The 26,752-nt window shown below is 39.4% G+C and overlaps 1 protein-coding gene across 2 annotated transcripts in view; it reads left to right on the top strand.

Moving 5' to 3' along the window:
- Window positions 1-26,752, top strand: part of grm8a (glutamate receptor, metabotropic 8a) — a 364,026-nt gene that overhangs the window by 116,469 nt on the left and 220,805 nt on the right. For both annotated transcript variants that reach the window (XM_088348707.1, XM_088348708.1), the window contains exon 4: window positions 17,906-18,122. In XM_088348707.1, coding sequence (XP_088204833.1) covers window positions 17,906-18,122 — 217 coding nt within the window. The remainder of the gene's footprint in view (window positions 1-17,905; window positions 18,123-26,752) is intronic.

Genomic DNA, 26,752 nt, shown 5'->3' with positions numbered 1-26,752 from the left:
CCAATAAGAAGGCGCAGGGTGGGCAGCGTTGGAGACCAAAGGCAGTGCTGCGTTGTGCTTGATTACGCCCTAATTAGCTTAATACTATGCTGATACCAATATCCGTCAAATTCCCAAACATCGGTGCCGATAATCGGCCTGCCCAATAATCGATCAACCTCTAATGAAGACAACTTCAATGAAAATCTGAGAAGTAGAGAATCAGTGAGAACCGAAGCGAGAAGTAACGAGGGGTTTCTGTAATTACAAATTTTAGACTTGCGAACATTGAAAAAATACATCGTCTTTATGTAAAAGTATGCGTCTTTTTGGTATTTTTAAAACATTGATAGCAAGTTTTACATCACTAAGGGCCATTATGCAATACACATTGGTGCAATTGAAAATTTTGCCTAAATCAGTCTCTCATGCTCTCAGCACAAAATAAGTCAAGCGCTTACATTCCATCTACAAGCTGGGTTTGTCCCATAGACTTGTACAAATATATATATTTTTAGAGACACTTTGTGATAAATGAGTATCCAAAATCATCTGACTCTGAACGCAGATGAATAATTCCCCTGACACCTAACTGCGTGTGTAATCTATTTTCAATCTGCAGAGCTCTGCTGCAACTTGATATATATATATTTTGTTTTTTTAATGAATTAAAAACATTTGTGGCTGCGGTCGCACACCAGGACACCAAGCAGATGTGGTGCTGTCACGCCTGGGTAGCGGCAAATGTCAAGTCCTCACGTCCAAACCCGCACATGCACGCCTCTACACATGCCAATGCACGCATACAGGCTGGATACAGAAAAACACGCACGATTGGAGATGCATGAAGTGACAATGGGGCAGTGTCAGAGAGCGCTTTTGTTGCACAGCATGGAGACACAAAGGAAGAACAGAAGCTGCAGGTGGCCGACTTGGAACATCAAGTATGGTTAATTTCTCCCTTGTAGATCCTCACAGGATTTGCACAAGGGCTGTGCAATTTTGGGAAAAAAAAACTAATTGCAGTTGTGAATTTGCAATTTTTATGCAATTTTCTATCTTAAAAGAAAAGTGCCGTATCTGTTGCTATATGTTTTTTTCCCGAAGAAAGCATAAACATACTGACATGTAACAAAATATCACTATATATGTACAAAAATAAATGTTCTTTTTTGTGATTATAAAGAAAGGCAACAACATTGGCGGGCTCTTCCTTTCAGTGTGAGAAAACGATTAAGAGAGCGGCTGGCAAGCTACACGCTAGAGTCGGGTCCCCGCGACTTCTGCAGGGTTTTTGTGATGATTAAAAGACAAGAGTCACAAATGTAGCGGTTTTCTACGAGTACTAGCTCCTAGTCATCAGTTGTATTGGTAATGGATCTGGCGTTATTGACTACCCACCTGGTTCAAGAGTTGTTAGCCTAGCTGTTAGCTTTCCCTTCCGCCGCCGCCGCAAAAAAAATCCAGGGAGCACCCGCTGGTGATCAGCTTTTCTTTGTGCTCTTTTGACTTCCCTCAGAGTCCGATTTTATTGACAAATTATTTTCAATGTAACGAGCCGCTAAAACTATGAGCTTGGTGTTTGTTTTGGTGGCTGACAGATTAACACAAGGCTCTCACAGGCGAGCACAAACAGTTTCCAAACTTTGCCTCGCTTTTATTGGTTGGTGCCATTAAAAACGGCTTCTGATTGGCCAGCGCTGTTAAACCACAAAACGTGCGAATTGTTGTTGGCCAGACACTCCATCATTCAAATAGGAAACTGGAACTATGAATCCTTAAACTACGAAACATGGCGATATCGTTTCGATTTCGGATAATCGTGAAGCCCTAATTTACGCTCCTCAGTATTTATAAATAGGTTTGAAAGATGTTCAAATCTTTCTGTTGGGCAAAACATGTATCCCCTGAAGAAAAACATCCTTCAATTTTGTTCCCCGCTTATCCTCACTAGGGGGTCAAATCCCAGCTGTCATCTGGCAGAAGAAGGAGACAACCCTCAAATGTTTGCCAGCCAATCGCTAGACACACAGAGACACACAACATGTCCCACTTATTCATACCTAGGTACAATTTAGATTAGCTAATTTTCCTGCCATGCTCGTCTTTGGAATGTGGCGGGTAACCAGAGTACCCAGAAGAAACCCACACAGGCATGGGGAGGACATGCAAACTCAGAGGCCAGTACCTGGATTTCAACCTGGAACCATTGAACTGTGGGTTCTGATGCGCTAACCACCTCATCCGCTGTGCCGCTGAAAGAAAACAATGTACCGTAAATTCCTGACTACAAGCTGCTACGTTTTTGCTACACTTTAAAGAGAGCGACTTTAAATACAGTGCGGCTCGTTCTCTCTTTTGAAGGCGGATGATCGCAAGGGTTGTCGGCAGTGACTTTGGACGAATGCTGTGGTGCCTATCTGCTTTTTACAATGTGCTTATTCTGGAAACATTTCCTTATTTTATGTAAAAAACTTGGAGCAGAACAATGCAACTGAAAACATCGTCAGGTGCATGGAAGCACAGCGTCGTTCGTGTTCTCTCGAGCTCGGCTTAAAATGAAAGAAATGGATGTGAATTACTTCATTTTTATGGCTCTTTAAGCTTGAAGATTAAAATCCAGTGCGGTTTATACAGACAAAAAATGAATTTTGTTATTAAATTTGAGCATTTGGCTTTAAATCAAGTGAGCTCTGATGACCGGAATGTCTGGTAAGTTCAGTACAGGTGACTGACGCTTTCTTTCGTTTCCCTCCGATGACCTTTTCCTCAGCATCAGATTCAGATTCATCACCTCGGCCATAAATTGTTGTCAGATAAGAGCAGCCTTTAATAAGGTTCTCCTCGAAATTCAAATTGACCCAAGTTGCTATCACAGCTCAATGGGAGGATTCTATTCTGAAGAAAGCGTTTCACGTCGCCTGTTAATTCAGTGTCACCCAGAGCTTCTAGCCCCCGAGGCTGCGTGACACATTCAATTTTAGCCTTGCCTCGACGCTCGTGTGTTAACATTGAGGCACGCTTGCGCCACGGACGCTTTGTGCTCTGGAGTGTGTAGTGCTGTTTCTCATCCCCATGGCTAAGAGTTAATTGAGAAGAATGCTACCCAGAATTTTCTCAACCAAGAAAATTAAATTCATTAACTCTACAGACAAGTCTAAATCTAGGGCTGTGTGCTTTCGGTTTAGTGACGCAACAAGTTCTATATAAATTACTTTGTTGGAAGAAATGCTGTGTGATTAGTAGAAAGAGCCACATTTATAGTTCAATAAAATCATTGCAAACATATGGAAACTCATCTAGTCAAGTCACATTTATTTGTATAGCCCTTAAACACTGAGAGTCTCTAAGTGCTGCACAGACCACCATTACAATATCCCCTGATTTTAAAAGGAAACCAGCTCAAAAACTAGGAACATTAGGAAAACCTTAAAAGAGGGTCACACATGGAGTAATCCCCCTTTCAGGATGACCAGGCTGCAATGGATGTTGCATGGGCACCAATGGACACAACACAGTCAACATTACAATAACTGATATTGTTCCAAAATTCCCACTAACAGCAACAACAAGCTTACAATTTTAACCAGCCGGCCAATGCAGCGGCTCCAGATGATGGTACGCTTGTGGTGACTTAGAGAGCATGCACCGTGCAATATCCAGCCCATCCTTTTCCCTCAGACCGTCACCAGCCAGGCAGCAGGAGAGGACAAAAAAAAGACAATTGGATGAGGTCGACGTCAATTAAACGATACAGAAAATAAGTGTGTCTTAAATATAGATTTAAACACTTCCACTAAGGTTGCATAATTAATCTGAGAGGGCACAACATGACACAGCATTACACAGCATTGGGACGCTCTCGAGCCTGTGGATTTCTTCTTGGCTCTTGAAATCACAACTCAACCAACATTTCCAAGCAGATACTTTGGCACAATTAAATTAGACAAATCCCCTGCAAACCTTTGCAAGTTCGCAACAAAACAAAACTTTCGTCAATTTTGTGTTTATGTATATTTATATATATATATATATATATATATATATATATATATATATATATATATATATATATATATATATATATATATATATATATATATATATATATATATTTATATATTTGTATAGATTTAGAATTTTATTTTTTTCAAATTGCTGATGCTAACTGTAATTGCGCTTATTTTCATTGCACTATTATTACAATGCACTTCTACATTGCATTATTATGATTATTATTATGAACATAACGAAAGACAGTTTTTCTAAGCACTATTTTTGGAGGGGGCTTATTCATCTTTTCTCAATTTTCTCTTCAAATTCTCCCTGTTACGATTTATCCTGGAGTGCAATGCTTAACTGCTTTGCATGCAATTTTTACACCATTGATATTAATGACAATAAAGACTTTTCTATTCTATTCTATTCTATTCTATTCTATTCTATTCTATTCTATTCTATTCTATTCTATTCTATTCCACCACACTATTCTAAGTCACATCTTAAACTGCCATTGATGTTCTTAACGTCAAATTCTGCTTGTGCAGCTTTGTTGACTGCGACTTCTACTTGATTGACAGTTGCTCCTCCCGCCTCCCAAACAGACGCCTCTGACAGTGTGTTCTCAAGACAATGTGTATGATCGAGTAGTCTTTTTGCTTTCAGACTACATAGATAGTCAGCGAGACAGTTGGGTAATCCTTACACAATAGTCATGAAAACCCACAAAAACCGTTGTGTGTGCCTGGCATAAGTAATCCCAAAATAATCTATCCTTTGCTCTCACCCAAAAACCCCAAACTGGCCAGAAATTTGAAGGTGTGCCTTATGAACCGGTGCACCTAATATACGGAGGGAATTGGAAATGTGTTACCATGCTTATGCAATTATTTATCAGTCAACAAATATTATTGTTGACCACAAATGCATAGCAATGGTGGCAACAGGGATGGAACAGGATAGCCATGGTAACAGCGCTGATCCCTAACCATCAAGCCGCTGGGAACATGGAGGATTGTTCACAATTGCATAACTTTGAATGCAACAGGAATGGTATCGAGATTGTAGTGTGGATTGTGCCGGTTCGCATCCATGAGAACCCTAGAGATACAGACAACACACGAAAATGTCTTATCTCATCATCACACTATTTTCGTCAATGTACCAGATACTGTGAGATAGATAAAACAGAAAACAGAAAGTGGTTAAAAATCGGTATAATTCACTTTGTTTCAGCTCCAACTAAGCATTTAAGTGACAAACATTTGAATTACGTATGGCCATTCTTTTATTTATATATTTCAGGACGACCATATCACTTCCTTCAATTATGTTGTTTTCATCGGGCCCCAGTTTTGTGGAATGCTCTTCCCTCTGAGATTCGATCTGCAACCTCAGTGGAACTGTTTAAATTTAGGCCGAGAACACACTTCTATTCTTAGCATACGAATAACTGATATTTTATGTTGACAATTTTTGTCTATTATTTGTTATTGCAACAGCCATTGCAGCCTGGTCTACCTCATGTGTGTTCCCTTCTCAAGGTTTTTTTCATTTTCCTCATGTTGAGGTTTTGAGTTTTTCCATGCCCTCATGTAGGTTTTAGATCAGGGGATGGTGTAATAATAGTCTCTGGTTTGCAATAATCTGTAGTCTGTGCAGCCTTTGAGACTCCTTGTGATAAAGGGCTATACAAATAATCATGACTTGACTTGACTTGAATAGACCTAATGCCTTGTCAAGTGTCCCCTTATCCATTGGGGTTTGGCACACTACACGCCGGGATCTGGGTTTAATTCCTATTGCTTTCAAAGTTATGCAATTGTATGCAAAGGTCATCTGATTGTTTTTTTAACTGATCAATCAATCCACAAATATGGCATTTTTTTAGTTTTTTGTGCTACCCTTGCCTTTACAGTAGTTTTAATCCCATGCACCTTATTATCCGGTGCGCCTGGAAAATACGGTATATACAGTGTATTATCCTACTCATAGTTATCTACTCGTTTCCCCCCCCCCATCTTTTTTGTTGTGGTGCTTACTGGAGACCTCCTCTTATCTTTCCCTTCACTTTCTTTTATTGTTTTGGTTCTTTTTGGCTCCTATTAAAAGTTTTCCTCTTGTTGCTGTCTTCTGTTGTTTCTTTTGCCTAACAAAGCCCCCATGCTGTTGTCTTTCCAGCCTTATCTTTACCAGATTATTTTCTTTCTCTCTTTAGATTTTTTTTCTCCTCTCCAACTCTCGACCCCTATTCCATATTTTACCATCGATGTAATAGACAAAAACACACACATCTCACTCAGTGATTGCGCATCTTGTGATGCCGGGGTGCAATCTCAGGGCACAAGAAAGTGGAATAAAATTGAAGGCCGATGTTGTTTAGCGGCAAATAAAAGCAGCAAAGGGAGTGAGAAAGTGGAAAGTCGATGCGGCGCGTTAAGACCTCAAGAGATCAATATGTTATATAGTCGCATTATTTAATTTGACCTCTCTTTGGATTAAAAGCTGCAGCTGTAAACAGCAATATTTAGTAGTAGCAGTTTAAAAAGGTTTTGAAATACTCTAAGGATGTGGTGGTAAATATGGAGCACTAACAATGACTTGTATTTGCTATTGATGATTACTGGCAAGTCTATCGGCTTGATTTAGCCACAAATTCATGGCAGCAGTACTTTTAAAATAGCCAGCTATGCTTTTAAAAGTTTTTTAAATGATACTTGATTAGTAAGGCCATTTCCGTCGGCTTTTTTTTATGGATTGAAGTCACTTGATTAAATGACAATGAAGGGACACAAATAACACTAAGGGTGGGTAGATCGATCCAAATATCTATATTATCGATACTAAGCAAGCACTTGGATGAGATCAATATCTTATCCCACCACGAATTTCCTCTAAGCGCCACTTCTAAAATGTTGAGCGCAGTCCTTTTGTTCTCTCACCGAGCACCCTTAGCTACTCTCTATGCCTGTTTGTTTGACTGACGGGCACAATTTTAACACCTTTCCCTACCTTTCCTCCTGGTGTATCCTTCCTGCCAGGAAGAAGAGAGGGCCAGATTTAAGCACACGCCCTTATCAAAACCTAAATATGACAGAGGCAAACAGGAAGCACAGCGCAGTGTAGACTTTCTTTTAAATAAGAGAAAAGGATAATACCAGGTATCAGTAGTTTGGTACTGTGGCAAATTTACAAAAAACAAAGTAAAAAGTCTACCCTACAGAGAGCATCGAGCAGGAACCAAAAATGTAAACATGTTACTGTTCCTGAACAAAAACCTTTAAATCTATTGACTCTATGGTGACAGATGCAATAGGCCTTGTTTGTTACCAAGTTAACTTTACAGTTTGACTCTAACTTTTGCTCTGAAACAGTTATTTTTTTATAAAAGTCTGTGGATCGTATTTTATTTTGTATACTGTAAGAGTTTGATCTGTATTTAGTTGTGCTGTGTTCATCGAAAATCTAAACTAACTCAAGGGAGGGTTTAATTATTTAACGATCAAAGCAAAAAGTATCGGTATCAGATCGGTATGGATCAATACGACCGTGTTTACCTAGATCGCTTTGATACTAAAATTCCAAGTATCGCCCAACCCTACGTAAGATTTTGATTTTCTAGCAAATCATTGGAGTTTCATCTGCACTATTAAATATGATTCAGTCAAAAAAATGTGTGAAAACCCATCAACTGTCTTGTGGGTGCCTCCACAGTCTGTGACAGTCCCCTCTTCCCAATTAGACCCTGAACCCGAATTGACCCGACAAGCCCGAGTCACATTCCCAGCAATTAAAAACAACCGCAGATTTCCCTTCCTCTTTCTTCAAACCCTGCAAGCTCGCGCCAATTAAACAAGTTAAAAAGAAGAATACTTGACTCCGACCGTCCTGCTATCGATTGCAGTTTCTCACATGTTTCACTCTTAGATACCGCACCTCTGCTCAGCTTAATGCATGTCATTGATGTACGGTTTTCTATGGTGTGAATATTGCCGTGTTTTACAGTTTGTAGTGACGGTCGTGGCTTGGTTTTAATAGTACCTTTCTTATTTGTCTTCCAATTGCTATATTTTAAGGTTTTGTAATTTACAACTCTGTTAAAATAACCCTTTTTAGCGTATCACTGGACCATTAAATGATTTCTTACTGAAAATTGCTCAGTCATTCAATTTGAAAAAGTCAGAGTTACAATGTATTTTCTATTCCACTAATAAAATCAGTCAGAGTCTAACATTTTTTTTTCCATTGCATTTTCACTTTCTGAGTTGGGAAGGAAGTCAACAATGACAGTTTACCATTTTATATTTTAAATCAACTGTTTATAGCTGGAGCAGCACGGCAGCGCAGTGGTTAGCGCGGGTGCGGCACTTATCTGAGGGCATGGGATCAAACTTTCCTGTGTGGTGTTTGCATATTCTCCCCGTGCTTGCGTGCGTTTCCTCCAGGCACTCCGGTTTCCTCCCACATTCCAAAAACATGCATGTCAGATTAATTGGCCTGTCCAAATTGTCCCTAGGTGTGAATGAGCGAGTGAGTGTGTGCCCTGTGATTACCTGGCAACCAGTTCAGGGTGTCCCCTGCCCACTGCCCAAAGATAGCTGGGATGGGCTCCAGCACCCCCGCGATCCTACTGAGGATAAACGGTGCAGATAATGGATGGATGGATGGATGATTTTAGCTGCACAAGACACAAACATTATAGATACTGTATATGTACCGTACATTCTGAACTACAGAGCGCACTTGATTAAAGCCGTAGGCCTAAACAACCATAAAAATGAAGTAGTTGAAATACATTTCCTACATTTCAAACCCGGCACACACTTGGAATAAACCGCATGGGGAATTTAGGGTCAACACCTTTTGCTGACGCCATTTTAAGCTGCGTAATTTTATGTAATTATTTTTCAGTTCTAATCTGAGTTGTTTACGTCATGGGTTTTCGGATCATGTGACCATTCAAAATGGTGATTACGAACACAAGGACATATATACTGCTGCACCTAAAGAAAATGCAAAAGAAGGCTGCGTTGCGTAAACTGTGAGACTTTTATTTCTAGGCAACAGTGCCAGGGCATCCATACTGTGGAGAATACTGCCAGATTAAAACACAGACATTGAAGTTGTATTCATGCTGTCATTGGTGGTTGCCGCAGTATCCCGCCAAAATGCTTTCACTTGTCATTGTTCATCAAGGATTGAGGGAAACTTAATCGTTCTGAAATTGACACCAATAATACAGAAAAATAAATTGCAGCATTTTTGATGAATAACTTCCACTGCTATTCAATGCAGATGTACACATTGTGTGAAAGAGTTGAACTGTTATAAATATTCAATACACTACAGTTAAACCTCCTGTTTTGCTCTTGGTGTGTATTATTTGAATAATGTTGACAAAAACCTACTACAAAAGGGTTCCAAAGTATTTTTAGACATCGCTGTGTTGTTTTATGTTAAGGGTGCATGCATTGTGGAAAAAGCAGATCGCTGTTTTCCTCGGTTCCACCACTAGCAAAAAATAAGTGGCTAGTAGTCCGCAATTTACGGTACATGCCAACAAAAAACATTGGTGTTAAATAAAAAAAAGGCATATATATTGGATGGTTTAATGGATCAAAACAAAGCTTATATCCTGGTTTTAGGACCCATGTAAAACAAAATATGTTCTACGACTGATATAATTTTCCTGTTGAAAGACTACAATTTCAGACTACCAGTCGCTACTTTTTTTCTACAATTTAAACTCTGCATCTCTAAATGTGCTGCAACTTATTTCTTTTTCGCAGAGCCGATAGTCGCAAGGGTGTCGGCTGCGACTTCTTACATGTGCCAGTCCCTTTCCGCAGATCTCCCCAGCTGTGGTGCCCATCCATGCTGACCTTGGATGGGGCCTAGCAGCTGGCTTAGAACTGGTGCGGACCAGAGAAGAAAATACTCACCCTTAATATATTTCCATGTAAACTCTTAAGAAAACAGCAAGCGTAGAAATATGCATATAAAACACCGCAGTGACATCTGGAAATATTTCAAGTTTTTGCCAACATTATTTATATAATACGTAACAGTAACAAAACAGAGGGTTTGACAGTGTGTACTTTATGTCATATTTACAAAGTACTCTCAATATTCCGACTTTTGCAACCACAAGTGAAGTCTTGAATTCATACATCTGAATTGAACAGAAGATATCTCTCCAGATTGCTTAACTTATCTCTAGAATAAGCAATTTGGTCAAAATAACAACAAAAAACACTGACAGCTTTGTTGTGTGACGCAGCCCTTTCTCTCTTTCTCTTTGTGCATTAGTAAATATGTTCTTGCTTTCTTAATTGCTATCCCGAATGGTCTCATAATCCGAAAACATGTGACCTGGGCAAATTAGTGGGAGAGGAAAATGGCGCAGCTGCAAAAGTCACTCTCCAACCACCATCTACCCCCACACACCCAGTTCCCTATTACTCCTACCTAATGAGTTCACCCTAGATGCTCTCCAAAAGGTAAGATGGAAGAACATACAGTATGCACGGTGGGGAAAAAGAGGCATGAGGGATCCCTAAACTAAGTTGGGCATTGATACTCATACTAAATAAAGAAATGCTGAAACTTTTACACTTTTCTGACGACACCTCAAATGATGCACCCTACCCAGTGTTCCCTCTAAGCTGAGAATGTGCGCGCGTGCGCAATTGCGCACGCGCGCACATTCTCAGCGCACAAGAAAGTCTAGCCAGCGCACAAAAATGAGGGCTCAAAATTACTAAATGAGAAGCGACTTAAGTCAAAGTTACAGTGCATGAAGGTAAAGATACACGGGTTCCCCTGACGTTGTGACCTAAATGCGGTATTTTGAAGTCGAGTAAAGTTGAGTAAAGTTAGTACAGTTTGTCGAGAGCGGGCTCCTTCGGTTCGGCTCACTAAAAGGAACGGGCTCCTTCGGGTCCTAAACGGCTCTTCAGGTTGTTTTTGCTTCTTTAATCCCAACATGACCAAATATTATGTAAAATTATGCACAAAATGACTTAAAGGAAGGGGGGAATATAACAAAAAAGAAAAAAAATACCAAAATGAAAAAGTAGTGAAAAGCTGAGAAAAAAGAAAGAAAATGAAGAGAAAAAAAGAAGGAACTATTTAGAAAAAAGCCAGAAAAAAATAAAAGAAAATGTAGGAAAAAAGTAAATAGAGAACACAAAGAAAAAAGCAACAGCTCGGAAAAAATAAACACAATGAGATTTTTTTTAAAACACGGAAAAAAGAAGAAAAAGTTTGTATTGCATTCAAATAATTTCCAATTATATCAAGTGAATCTTGTTGCCAACATTGTACTTCCACTAAAAATGTGATTAAGTACAGTTCTGTATTGTGCAACCGACTAAATAAGCCCCCTAAAAATGTTAATATTATGCGACAAAATATATCAGGAAATAAAAAGAAATGGATATCTTGTGAAAGAATTGTAAGAACAAACAATGTTTGTAGGCCGTACAACCTTTGCAATAGTACATGAGTCAATTCATTCAAAAGAGAAAAATTATTTTGCATTGCCGCAAACTCAGCAAAATGTAACTTGATGTCAAGTTTTGGACATGTTTGATAATTAATTACCTTGCCACACTTGGGATTATGGTTGCTCACTGTTGTTTCAAACGTTGCTCACCGACTTTGTGTGAACGCTCAGACCCGTGGAAAATTAGAGGGAACATTGACCCTACCTTTAAGCTAGTGGCCAAAAATCCTGCTCGTAACAGACACAATTGTGTTTCGTTCTTAAATGTGCGCATGCGAGTTTTAATCAGGTGCACTCTGAAGTTCAGCAGTTACTGTAATATGTATTTTGTTTGGTATCATTTATTGATAATGGTAGGAAATAATTTGTGGTTCATAAATTTGCCTTTGTGTGAATATAAGCAAATAAATACAGTGCATAATTGATGCAAATCATAAACCTGATCCACCTGGCAGTTTCACATGACACTGCGTGTATTTATGAGAAATTGAGCCCGTGCATGTGTGCAAATTAGTTGGCTTAATTACCTCCTTGCTGAGGTGATCAATCAGGCTCTCTTGATAGGCACGACAGCTCCATTTATTCCAACAACCCCGCACACACACATTGATCAATTCTGTGCTAGCTACATAAGGTCACATATTTCGCCATGACGAGTGATATTCTACCTAGTCCCCTTTTAAAAGAGCATCAAAATTTCCTCAATCTTACGAGGCTTGGCGAAATGGCCCTCCGAAAGGTTGCGCTAGTCAGAAGGTTCCTGGATGGCAGAACTCGAGTAGAGTGCAGTTTGGTGACATTTCTCTCTGTTGCAATCACACTTTAACGGTATTCAAAAATGCATTTTTTCAGTTAGTCACAGAATGTGTCGTGGTTATGCAGATATGTTCAGAAATATTTAACGCACCAGGGGGACTTAAGCAATTTAGTCTCAAAGTTGACCAATATATCATTAAAGGATCACATCACTACTTTCAAAATGGTGAATCCCACTAACACAACATATGAGGCAGCTCAGCAACGGATGCTGATTGTAGAAAAAAAGCTATTGCTTCCAAGCTCATTCTTGCTTGCAGAAATTATAACTTTGCTTACCTTCTCTTTGCGGTTCTTGTGACTGTTTTACCCGAGTTGTGTGCTTTGACCTCCAAACGCTGGCTGATGTAAGCTTACCTGCCGCTGTTACAGTATGCGTTCCTTTTTTGCCTCCACCTCTTTTTAAGGTAGACGATTGAGACTTTTCGTTTTTGTTTTTACCACGTGTGCCTCGGTTGCCATACTAATGTTCTACTAGCTCCCTGTTAGCGTCGGGGCTGCTGAAGGCTTTGTGTTTTGTTTGCTCCCAGTTGACCAAAGTTAGCAGGCTAGTTGGCTAGCCTGCCATGTCCATTTGGTTTATTGCTGGCCAGGTTCGCATCTGTCGCTGTAGCTGCTTTTTATTGTTTGTTCGGCCACCCTCACCTTTCTCCGCCGAGGCTGTGGCCTTCTTTTGTTGATTGGTCCCATCTAGCCCCCGTTCGCTCTCCGTGTGTTATTTTTTGCTGCTCGCCCTTTGTTGTATCTTTACTGCATACACCTGTGATGCAAAACTTGGGCATTTTCCACAAAAACTACCAAAACTTGGCCTCAAATACTCGTACCCTCTTTAACTAATCAACACGTAAACCAATATAGTGACTGGCTGTTTACAAAATGCATTATTAAGGACAATAATTGGAATATACCACTAAAATAAATATAGATTTTATGCAAAACATATGTACTATTTTCTCTTTTTTTATGTTTTAGAATTTAATTTTTTTTACCTGCTTATAACTCTGTGAACGTTGTACTCAAATTGGACTCAAAGTAATCTGTCTCAACGACAACATTCAAGGTATTGAAGTGAAAAAGGGATGTTTCCGGCGCTAATTGAAACCCTTTTTAAGCAGTAAAAACTGGCCATTCTTCTTTTCTCCTTTTATTACACACACTTTTCTCAACTCACACTCATTAATTAGCGCAAATGGAATTATGGAAGGCTTGGAAGTATAATCTTCTTCCCCGGCAGCAAGGGTGAACCCAGCCATTAATTTACTCGGTGTTAACTCCCACCCCAGCTGGCTTTGGAGGAAAAAGATAGCCAGACTCACTTTCATCTCACATCACTTTGCAGACTCAGCATAGTAAATTGAATTGTCTTTATTATCATTAATATCAACGTTGTGAAAACACTGTATGCAACGAGATTGGACATGACACTCCAGGTTAAAAACATTTTTAGAGAAAACAAAAAGTATAATTAGGCAAGGAAACACTAAAGATGAAATTCTTAGAGAATGGCCTAAATTATGATAGCAGTGCTATGTTTATGAATGAAAAATAATATTACATTGTAACAATTGCCCAATAGTCATGTTTATTTATTTGTATAGCCCTTTATCACAAGGAATCTCAAAGGGCTGCACAGACCACAGATTATTGCAAACCACAGACTATTATTACACCATCCCCTGATCTAAAACCTACATGAGGGCAAGGGAAAAATCAAAAACCACAACATAAGGAAAATGAAGAAACCTTAAGAAGGGACCGCGCATTAGCTAATCCCCCTTCCAGGATGACCAGGATGAGGAAAGAATGAGCACGGAATTTGCGCAAAAACATTTTTGGGTGAGGAAAGCGTGGCTATATTCCTAAATATACTTGCATCCATCCATTATCTGCACCGCTCTAGAATTATAAAACTTGCTTTTCCGGGTTGGACATCTTCTGAATTTTCTATAGTTAGTGCAGGTTTGGTGAAAAAAGTTCAACTTTTTGAGCTATGCAAACTTTTAAAAAAGTGTTACAGGCAGGCTAAAAAGCGCTTTTATGTGCATCTCCCCGCTTAAAAAGCCCAAAATTAAAAGGGCACACTAAAATCCACAAAATCGCAAGGTATGTTTTCACTGTTTTGTGCAATAGCATTAGGCAGCAATAAAAAAATAACAAAAACAAAAAACAAAATAAAATATGGTTATACAGTTTTTGTGGTGAGCAGTCTCTAGTGGTAGTCTCTGGGAATGCTCACGACCTGGATTTTCCATCACATGTGTAACAAGCTATTTGTTCCAAATAAATCATGTAGATCGAAATTCTCATTTTTAGAGTTGCTCGTAAATCTCTGTGTCTGTGTTTGTCCCGTTTACCTCTAAATTTATGAATCCCATACACATGTAGTACGCCTCTCTGTAGTCTAATGAATATGGATCAAGAAATACAGCTACGGCCTACTACCGCACCTGTCTATTCTGTGCATGTACCAAATAAAAGATCCAAGTGAAGAGTTTGCGTTTCCGCTGTTGTTGTTAACAGATAAATACATGCGCCTTTATTTCATCTTTGAAATGGATACGTGTTTATTTGCACAAAGTGCAAGAGGACAAATGAAATGGAAAACACGCTTATTAACGCACACAATTTTTACCATTTGTTTATAGGGTTTTACATTTTTACACAATACTTGCCCCTCATGAATTATGGATCCGCCATTTCAATACCCAGATAACGTCTGCGTTGCACACGCGGATTCTAAAACGGTCAAAATACAGGAAATGTCGCGTCCATGTCCCTTGTAGACAAAGGTGTCACACAAGGTATCGGCCGACCTTTTGGAAAATACCACAGTGCAGATGCAAAGTGGCAGGCGGACGCTTTACATGTGACACTAAAAGGAAATAAAGACGTTGAGTGATGAGCATTTTGAAATGATACACAGTTTCTCACGCACACACTGTTTGAATTTTTATTTTAATTGCTTAATGCCATTTTGATCCCGGTTTTGTCACGACCGGTCCAAACAGGGGACCCAAATGCATAACGTTTCACACAATGGTTTAGGGATCGGGCAGTAGTACGGACTTTGGATCCGGGATCGTTTCAGGAAACAGAATCAGGGCACTGTTACCCGGGACAGGAGAACAGAGCTTGTATAGGGAATCGATACAGGAAACTGAATCATGATACGGGTAGCTGGGACAGGAGAACGGAGCTTGGATCGGGGATATATACAGGAAACAGAATCGGGATATGGGTAGCCGGGACAAGAGAACGGAGCTTGGATTGGGGATCGATACAGGAATCAGGTCGGGATTAAAATGGGAGCCAGAGTCAAAAGTGCTTGCCTTGCATGCGCAAAGGTTTGCAGACGGACTGACTAGGAGTTGATGAGAATGACGTGCAGAAATAGGAGGAGGACTAATTAGTAAACGAGTGGCAGCTAGGGCTGAAAGGGTGAGCGCAGGTGAGGGCAGTTGACAAATCATGACAGGTTTGGCTGCGCTCGGCACTTGTGGACTTTCCTAAGTTTGAGTGACTGCTGACACGTGTATGCATGTTTCCCTTTTACACTGGCACTGAACCCATACTTCGCGATGAATGCTAATTAGGTTTGAATTTTAGCCTTAATGTATGTGTGTGGGCCTGCACACCCCTTAATATCCCATTGACATTCCCTTTCATCTGCAGTAAAGTTAATCTGCCTTCAGCACCATCAATCAAAATTTTGGGCACATAACTGAAAGAGGTAATTAGTCGCAATAACTAGTTACTTCATTAAAATATGAATTGCGTTACCGCCCAGATTACTGCCACCCCAAAGTAGCCCGTTACTCTGAAAGTATCGATGTAGTCACAGATTACCATTAACAGTAGAAGCGAAGATTTTTTTGGGATGTCGAAAAATATTCGGACACTGGTGCTACTTAGATTTTGTATTGTTTGCACCATTTTCTGGGTAAAGGACAGTAATGTAGTGCTTCTTACCACAGCTACTGGCGTGTGGCGCTGTGAGAGGTCACCCAGCATCCACCCCTAGTTCGTGTGTGTACATTTTATAATGTATCTCCAACGCACTAAAAAAATTGACATCTTTATTATTTGATATCTCGTGCATCCATTCAATATGAAAAAGTGTAAAGAAGAGGGGAGCCATTTCATTTGAAATTAAAGTGGAATATGGAACCTTGAGGCTGTTGAGAAAATGGTTGGATCGCTTTTTTTCTGGCACTTTTTACCACGGAGGAGGAAGTCGTCTAACTGTTAAAGCTTATCTTCCAAAAGTAAGTTAAACTTAACTTCATTCATCTTTTTAGAGCCTACCTAGTTTATTTTTTTAGTACAAAACAATACAGGTTACTTACACAAGCCTTAAACATACTTATATAAACCTTAAACATAGAAAATATAGCAGTGAGGCAACTTACGAACAAATTCGACTTCCGATCGAATTGGTTCGTAAGTAGGGCAGAGTCTGTACTTACATTGAAGCCGACCCCCCAAATAACCACAACATAAAATAAACAGAAGAATCATGTACACTGACCTGGGAAGCGGTGAAACATTCATTTTTGTTGGCTTGTGCTATCTTGAGAGCTTGCAACAGTTGAGACACACCATATCCATTTTGTCTTCTGTCTTCAATTCCTTGAATAATTCCCTATCAATTTCTGAGTGATGTACATTTTTTTTCAGGTATTCTGTATTCCCAAAAAAGACTTTTTCCAAATTAAAATACTAACATTTTTTCACTTTTATCTTAAATTATTTGCTAAAGTTTTCCCCATTGATATCGTTGTTCCTGTATAAGCCACCCTCCCCCACGCTCTGCCTACTATTCGCTACTGGTTACACACAACCAACTATGTATACATCTATAAACTGACCTCCTGATTTCAGTACACTATTTTATAGTTGCAAATATCGCTTGGATGCGAGTATTTACGTTATCAAGAATATCATATCAGTACTCTCGAACTCTTTGCATGGGACAGCGCCAATATAAACTGCATTTATTTGTATTTTGTAGGTAGATATAAACGTCCCAGGCTTGGTCATTAGTTGCATTCAGTGTTGTGTTGCTGCTGGCTGTAATAAGAAGGGTTGTATGTGACTTAAGATGGGAAGGAGTGAAATTGCAATCAGTGTTGTGATTTACCATCTGTTTTTAAACATAGCTGAATAACGCACCATGATTTAATGACAGTTTAATTACACAATTGTATCCATAACTCATTACAGTACTCGTTACCAAGAAAAAATTATTGTGTTCCAGGAATGATTTTCCTTGTAACGCGTTACGCCCAGCATTGCCTATCACAATTACCAGTGTGGCTGTGGGTTTTCATGTGTGCACTTGAGATATCACTCTCCTCATGTTTCATGTGACCCCTTTCTCATCTCAGTTCCGTTTTGTTTTCACACCTCCATCTTCATTTTCTGAGTGATAGGAAGAAAATGAAGTTGTACCGCCTTCTCATCCGACTCCTAATCGTTTGGAGTCCCCCCTGCAACAGATCATCCCCACCTCAGCAAGAGTCCAGGCTCCCCGCCGGGAAGCCCCCCAAACTCGGTAATATCTTTGGCTCACCTCGTTTTCTTCCGTTTCCGCCCTTTCTGCAGATTCCTCAGATCAGCTATGCCTCCACCGCGCCCGAGCTAAGCGACAACACGCGCTACGACTTTTTCTCCCGAGTGGTGCCGCCGGACTCCTACCAGGCTCAGGCCATGATGGACATTGTGACAGCCATGGAGTGGAACTACGTATCCACGCTGGCCTCTGAGGGCAACTATGGAGAGAGTGGCGTGGAAGCCTTTGTCCAGATCTCACGGGAAACTGGTATGTAGTGCCAAAATTCCTGTTAGGTTTATGTGGCTGTTTTCGGGATATGTTAGTATTGGTGAATTTGATTACTAATGTTTGGTGTCCTTCTTGGTCCCCAGCCAATGTTGGCAGCAATACTGAAAAATAATCATTATTTACCATTACTAGTTACTTCATTGAAAAGTACTTACATTACGTCTTGGATTACTCACACCCAATAGTAGCATGTTCCTCTAAATGTAACTATCTAGTTAAAATTTACCGTATGTATTTGCATTGAAGCTGACCGTCTAAAACTGCTTGAAAATATAATCACATAGGAGCATAAATAGAAGAAAACATGTACACAAACCTGTGGAAAGCCTTCATATATGTTGTGTAATCTTGAGCGCTTGCAAATGGATAATTAGCCGAGACAATCCATATCCATTTTATCAATGGGCTTCTAACTTCTCAAAGATTTCCTCCTCTATTGCTGGGTTGGTTCGTCGGTTAGTTGGTGGGTTGGATGCCTTTACAACTTAGGGGCACCACTTCCCATGATGTGTCTTGGGCAAGTACAGCCTTCTCTGGCTACTGTCCAATATTTTTTTTCTTTTTTTTTCCTGGCATGGTGTATTACAAAAATAACTCTACAAATAGAAACACCAACATCCAAGGCACATTTACTGTACATTTTCTGCTTACATTTATCCAATTAATTTCCTGTTGTTGTGTTGTTCCTGTATAAGCTGTTCCCCCTTCTCGCACGTGGCCTATCAATCGCTACTGGTGACACACATTCAAACTTGTGCATTTAATCTTATCCCCTGATTTCAGTATTTTATTTATAATAATAAATATTGCTTAGATGTGAGTATATACAGCAGAGAATATCAGTAAGGATCAACTCTGTGCTTGAGACAGTGCCATATTATAAGGCTCAAAGTCAGCTTTTGAAACAATTGAGACTTTTAGGTGCGCCATATAGTGCAGAAAATACAGTAATAGCATCCAGGGTTGTGTTACTTTGTATCGGATGATCTCCCAACACTAGAAGTGTGTAAATAATTTTAACTTTGTCATTTTGTTAGTAGTTTGCATGCTGAAAATGTGTGGGCAGCTGTTTAATGAAATAATACAATGTTAACATGTGGGTCAGCCAGGATGCTTATGTCAGGCTCCAAACAGCATCATGCAATACCAGTTTAGCATCCCTACAATCCTACCTACAGATGGTAGCAGCACTTTAAACAAGTGGACTCAATCGAGGAACAATTCTCTGAATTGACTTTATAACGCCTGTGTTGATGCACTTGGCAGCACTACAGAAATGTGCATTAAGCTAATGTGGAAAGTTATTTTTTGTTGTGTTGTGTCTCAAAGGTGGCCTAAACACGTGGTTGTGTTCTTCCCTGAGCTGTAATGTTTCTTTTCATCTTGAAGCCGGAAATACAAGCAAATGTAAACAAGTCCAATGTAGGCACTTTCGTCTGCAGTGGTTCTGTGTCAGTGTGTATGGTTATGTCGGATTTGATCACGCATCTGTTTAAAAGCAGATTAGTGGTCAATGGATACAATGAAGTGTGCAGAGTCAGGTCACAATCGCACCCCCATTAAGCCATTGAGAAAGAGAGAGGGAGCAAATTGCATGAGAGAAAGCGATAGCGACACCTCAGAGGAAAAAAGACTTAGCATCTGCTCACGGAAATTGCCGAGTGATATCCACGGATCAGAAATGGCCCAGTGTTCCTTGTCTGAGAGATCAGTTCCCGTGTTTGTGAACAAGTGTGACATAGCCATGCTGCACGTGCATTGTTGAGGTAAAATGGAGGAATGTGTGTCAGTTAATACCAGCCGATTAATATAAAGCAATAAGCCATAGTAACATCTCCAATAAGCACAAATTGCAGTAAGTGAAAGCAGCAAGAGAGCGACTTGAATGCAAGCCACTCCATGCAGATTTTGTGTGTGACTTTTTTACATCATATACAACGCCGGTCCATATCGGGTAAGAGTGGATGCAAAAATCAATATTATGGATACTGAGCGAGTACTTGGACCACTACTATTGTCTTAAACTTTTAACTATCACTATAATAATGTTGTTAGTGTCATACATATTATTATACATTCATTATACATACATCATGTCTTTTAAATTCGATCCAATCGTGGTTTCACTTAATTTTCACTTAAAGAGATTTTTCTAGCTTTAATTTTGAAAAACTTTACGATCCAAACAAATTATTCTTTACTGCAATCAGTAAACAAATTTGCTTCTAGGTGTTGCTTGTGCTCCACCATAAATATTTTTTTTTTCTGAAGGATGCTATCATTTCCTACACTGATAAAATTAAGTTATGTACTTACTAGAGTTCTTTGAGTTCTGAAATTAATTACTAATCCCAAGAAAATGGAATCCATGAACCAGGCTGATTGAAACAGCACAAACACAATTCATCAATGATATAAAAAAAGGATATTATGGGAGTTTTAGACTGCTCAAAGTTACATTTGAAACCGTCCTCTAACTTGTTGTTGCGGAGGGATTTGGTTTCGATCTCCTCATTTTAGTTCTGAAACATGTACTATAACTATTTATTTTTATATTTATACTATTAACGTTTTCATTGTAGTTATTTGATAAAAAGACAATGTTTAGGCGGTTTTTACATTTTCAAACAAACTCGAGGTGGTCGGGGTTCAATTATTCAATGATCATGGGATTTCCAACTGAAAAGTATTGCTATCGTATCAGTATTGATCAATACTACCCTGAATATGCTTCGATCTGATCGAGACTAAACATGCTACTATTTCCCACCCCTAGTATGGAATAAGTAAATAATACAATACCTATTTATGCTAGCAAATTAAACAGAAGAAATTAGTGGCTCAGATGACCAGTTCATGTTTAGTTGAGCTCACTTCACACATAATTAAACTTTAGAAGAATTGACTTTCCTTGGCTTGCACCCACCTTAAATACACCATTAGTGTTGTTGGGGTCAATAATGATAATTATAATAATGAAAACGACAATTAATCGACATTTTTTGCAAAACAATATTGTATTATTATCAAATATATACTAAATATACAATGATGATATTGTTAATCATCTTATTTTAAGGGTAATGTCAGGATCAGGCGCCATACTGGAGGGAGTTTGCTGAACTGCACACACCTGAGCCCAATCTCCAAACACCTGTCCCTAAATATTTCAAGTCTTTATAATGACCACTTGGACAGCACACTGCGTCGGGTCATTACAGTTGTCACTTCCATCCTGTCTTCTGTCTTCTGGGTTGGATTTAGTTTTGGACACATTGCTGGTAGTTTTAAGACATTTTTTTTGTTTGTTTGCTGTTCCTGGTTTTTGTTAATAAATTCCATCTATTGTTGAGAACACTTGCCTCCGATCTGGCTTTCCTGCAATTAGGGTCCACCTCCGCAAATTGTGACATGTTATTATTATAAAACATCTACTAGCTAGCACCAATAGTAGCAAACTTACAGTAAATATTAGGCATTGGTAGAAAACACTTACAATTATCAGGCACATCTCCTAATTACGCGAACTAAATAATTCTATACTCAGGCAAATATAAACCAGTTAGCCTTGATAACTCACCAACAGGGTTGGGTAGGGTTATTTTAACTTGATTACTTTCAATTACTTTTGGATTACTCCAATACAAATAATGCTAATAAAAGACAAAAGAAACTAAATATGAATAAAATGACTAAATTTTGTGCAGGCTTGGGGAGTAACGGAATACATGGAACGGCAAAAATGATGTTGGCAAGCTGTTTGGATTTATTTTCATTTTGTTTCTGTCGCATTTTATGTTGGTTTTGCCGGAGATCAAAGAGATCAAAGCCAGGAGAGAAAGCTTACCACGTTTTGTGAATCATCATTTTATTCATATTTAGTTTCTTTTGTCTTTTATTAGCATATTTGGTATTGGAGTAATCCAAAAGTAATTAAAAGTAACCCAGTTAAAGTAACCCTACCCAACCCTGCTCACCAATAAATGGAGACTGTAAACACAGACATTTTTAATGATGTCCATGGTCCAGTCAGTTTTTTCTTGGCTTGCAGCCACAGGCTCCTACGGTGCTTTTGAAACGGCTTGTTTCCTCTGGGAATTGCAAAACATTTAGGATCCTTGAATTTTACCAATGTGCTCATCAAGTGGTGATTCGGTGATGAAGTAGTCTAGAAAGTGGTCGATATTTGCTGACTGACAGGCCTAAGGACAAGAAAGCTGTCTCAACACCCCTTAGCACTCTCTCCCTTTCTCGTTCCTCATTCATTTTTGGCACGACAGCTGCGTGCGCAGGTCCGCAAGCGCCTATTTCCAACTGCTCTCCTTGCGCATGTTTGGAGCTGACTCGCCTGGGGGCCGCGAGCTATGCGGCAGTCAGCACATCGATGTTTACCGCGGTGTCACATCAGTATGTGTATGTGAGCTAGAAAAGTCAGCAGATTGTGGGTGCTCCCGTCTCCCGAGATTGTGCGCGTGTTTGCTCGTGTGCGACATGCTGTGACAGCAGTCAGTCACTTGGTCAAACTCCAGAACAGAACTGAGAACATGTCAGGAGCGGCTTTTGGAGGCAGTGTTAAGACTCACAATGGCCTGATTATAGCACCATTGTTATCGTGTTACGTAAAGAGGTCTCCGGCTTCATGCACACGTGTGTAAGATTTTTTTTCTAAGAAAATAATGTCATGTCAAAAGTGTCAAACTTAAAATATGTTTTCGTGCGGCGCACAAGATAACAGCGAGCTGATCTTTCCTCAACACATGCCCTCTAAATACAAATCACCACAGTGACAGTTGAAAACATTTTAGATGCTCCTCTAGACAACAAATTGCAATAAAATCCAGTCCTTTTGCCGCTTTCCAAACACTGCGACTTTAAGTGTTGACATTTTCTATTGTTTTTTTTTAATTGCGTGGTGCCACTGAGGAAAATGGCAAGGTCCTTTTTTCCAAAACGCATGACCGCCTAAATCCAAAAACCCTGATGACGTCTGGAAACATTCATAACACCCCTTGAGAAAAATAAGTCCATGTTTTTGCCAATACTATTCATTTAATAGATTTAATATTTAATAACATAAGCAATACAGGATGTTTGACAGTACTTGATTTAATATTTACAATGGACTCACGCCATTTTAACTTTTTATCCAAAAATCAATCAATCAATAAAATTAATTTATATATCTGAATTGTACAGAAGTGGAAGTTATCCATCAAAATGTTACACTACTCTTTTCCTATTAACAGCAGAAATGTCAGGTCCATGAAATCTCCTCCAGGATAGATAATAAGCCAATGCAATTTAGACCATTACCATGGCAACCACCAATGACAACAACACACAAAAGACACATCTGTGTTTCAATATATCGCTATTCTCAACAGTATTGCTGCCCTGTTGCTGTCGTCTGTCAAAACACAGGGCTTACATTTTACGCGAGGCAGCCCTATTTGCGTCTTCTCTCGGCTCGGTAGTAAATTTAATTCACGTGATCTGGAAACACGTGACTTGGGTATATTATTGGGGAGAGGACAACATTGCTGCTGAAAATGGCATCAGGTGTGCAGGAGCACAGTATGGTTGGCTTTCTGCCAAAGGTGACAACACCAAATTCCCCACACGGTTGGCGCCATGAGTACTCCAGGCTTAAAGAAAGGGATGTGAATTTGTTTCAATAACCTTCAAAATAGAGGGGCGGCATGGCGTCTGAGTCGCATCCACGGCACAGTTCTGAGGTCATGGGATCAAATCCAGCTACTAGCCTTCCTGTGCGGAGTTTGCATGTTCTCCCTGTGCTTGCTTGGGTTTCCTTCGGCCACTTTGGTTTCTTCCCACATTCCAAAAACATGCATGTCAGGTAAATTAGCCGGTCCAAATTGTCCCTAGGTGTGAATGGGCGAGTGAGTTGTTTGTCCCTGTGTGGCCTGCGACTGGTTGGCAACCAGTTCAGGGTGTCCAACGCGACCCTCGTAATAGACACCCCAGAAAATGGATGGAAAATGAATGAACTTTAAAAAGTGCTGAGTGGACTTTTTGGGCATTTTTCAAATTTAGGCCAACTTAATGTACTGCCTGTCAAAGATGATTGGGGTATCTGAACTACTTCCCCCTTTTCTTCGATGGACAACCACTCAAACAGATATACTTAAATCCCCCAAAAAAACATTATCACCACCTGCAGGTGATAAACGTGTGGGTGTTTAGGGTGAAAAAGGTAGAATATATTTTTTACCTGCGTGTGCAACCGCTAGGAATCCCTCGGTGATTATTTGGTGATCGCAAAGGCTCCCTGCAACTTAATGAAGAGCATCCATTTTAATTACAGCACAATTGTATTCCTTGCCTTAGTTTGCATGATAAAGTTGTAAATGCACTGGCAATGAACTTGCAAAATAAGCTAGCTGCACCAACATATTGTTGCCGACAAGGCTGTTGTGACGATTGGCGGAATGCAGAGGCGGCACTGTGCTACATGCGAGAGGTGTCCTACTTCTGTGGGCTGCCGCCATGCTCGGTTCCCTGGAGGAACTGCTGAGAAAAAAGTTTGGCGCAGCTAATTTTTCAGTCCACATGACAGTCAGCAGAAATTTTGTGTTTAAAAATGACTGCTGAAGGCGCAAACTAAAAATAGCTTTTTACTGTTGGAGCATCCTCGATTGTCATACTTGATGATATGTCGGCCCGTTGTATGTGAAATTTGCCTGTTTTCCATTGTTTCCTCTGAATTAACAGTGATGCTTTGATTTATATATGATAAGTTGTGTTGTCTACAGCAGTGTGTCGTGAGGCATTGCCTGGTGTGGCACATCAAATTTTCCAATTCCAGATATTGTAAAATAATATTTGCAACATCTTCTAAGTGATCAGATAGGTAACTGTAATTCACGAATCACGGATCCCCTTAACCGCCAGGGTTGTCATAGCACCACTCCCCCTGGTGTCTTGGGCAAGTACAGCACCTTCAACATCTGGTCGCTGTTGTTTTTCGGTGTGAAGCGTCATCCTGCTTCAGAGATAAGCCAGACCTCGGCATTGAAGGGTAGTGGCACGTAGCAATATCAACATGAGATCCTTAATCACTTGAGAAAAACTTTTATTATTAATGTTCTGTAACGAGTGGATTGCTATGTTTATAATAGTGTGATGATGATTAAGTGCAGATACATCATTTTTTGTAACTAAATTTGTATAAAGAGGATTTTTTTTCAAATTGTTTTTTGTATTATTAAAAAAAAAAAGATAATAATGTGGCCCGCAGGGTGTTTTAATCCGGCCTGCCACACTAAACTCTCTCTGTCTCTGTCTCTGTCTATGTGTCTGTTCATGTCTCTGTCTATGTCTCTTATATATATAATGGTCAAAAAAGTAGTACTTATTAAAATATTGTGCCACTCTTTTCTCTTCCCTGTTGTCACATACTGTGGACTACGCTCAAGGCCAATGTGCAAAGAGCTGGCTACATTTTTGTGTCCGTGCTATTTTTTTTTTTTTTCATCATTTATCTAAATATATTTGTTTTAATTTTGAGCAAGGCCCTTTGCATATTGATGTTTTCAATGCAAATTCAGTGTTTAAAAAGGGGACTTTACTTTAATTCTGAATATGTCAAATTGGTTAGATACTAGAAATATGAAATGATAAATAACATGTAAATGTAGATGTTTGCAGGGTGTCTATTGGGAAATACATATGAGATTTTTCAAGCCTGCATAATTATTTTTATTCCACATGTATAGCCGAGGTATCGGAATCAAGAGTCTGCATTGACGGACACAAAATAATTAAATTGCTCAATTAATCACTTTATTTCCTTTTAACCTGCCCCTTTACTTGTTATTTTTTCAACCTATTGTGGCCCTCGACTTAAAAGGTTTGCCCTCCTCTGGTCTAAAATAGTAAGAGCAAATTCCTAAAAATATTACCAATTGAATTTCCCCAAACTTCCTCCTGGATCACAGCCATGACATAAACATATACCTATTGAAGACACTTTAGTAATAACAAATTAGCATTGTCTAATGAGGCTACATTCCAGCTTATCTTTAGAAGTAATATATGTGAATTTATTTTGAGCATCCAACCATGGAGCCAGTCGCCATCACTGTGTGCGCGTGGTGCTCAGGAACCCTTCCTCAGGAAGTGTTTGTAAGGTTTATTATAGCTTGACAAGTGAAATTGCAACCATTAGTACGGGAAGCAATTGGCTGAGGTTGACAGGTATGAAATTGAGAGACTGTTGATGATACTTACACACTTACTGTACACTTAAAACTAAAGTTATTGTAACTTGAAACTAACATACACACCAAAAACTGTTACAGCACCATGTCTGTATTTTTATTTTTGTCGCCTGTAGTATTTTGCACGTGCAAATTGGAACACCAATGCTTGCGGTGAGCTGTCTTGAGCGGTGAGCCATCTCAACCGCTCTCCAGTGGTAGCTTTTGGGACTGCTTGTATATTGGATTTACCCTCATACATTGAACAAGAATTTTTTTGCTTTCTCTTTTTCTCATTGTACTATAATATTGATTTGAAATCAAAGATTAAATCATTTTACAGGCACAAGTATTTGTTAAACAAGTAAGTGCTATACAGTGTACACTGCA

Source organism: Urocampus carinirostris, chromosome 11 (genome assembly GCF_059441175.1).
Source record: "Urocampus carinirostris isolate Australia breed hairy pipefish chromosome 11, RoL_Ucar_1.0, whole genome shotgun sequence".
In the NCBI taxonomy this organism is placed as follows: domain Eukaryota; kingdom Metazoa; phylum Chordata; class Actinopteri; order Syngnathiformes; family Syngnathidae; genus Urocampus; species Urocampus carinirostris.
The sequence above is the reverse complement of the archived record's forward strand: the minus strand, read 5'-3'. Positions and strand labels throughout refer to the sequence as shown.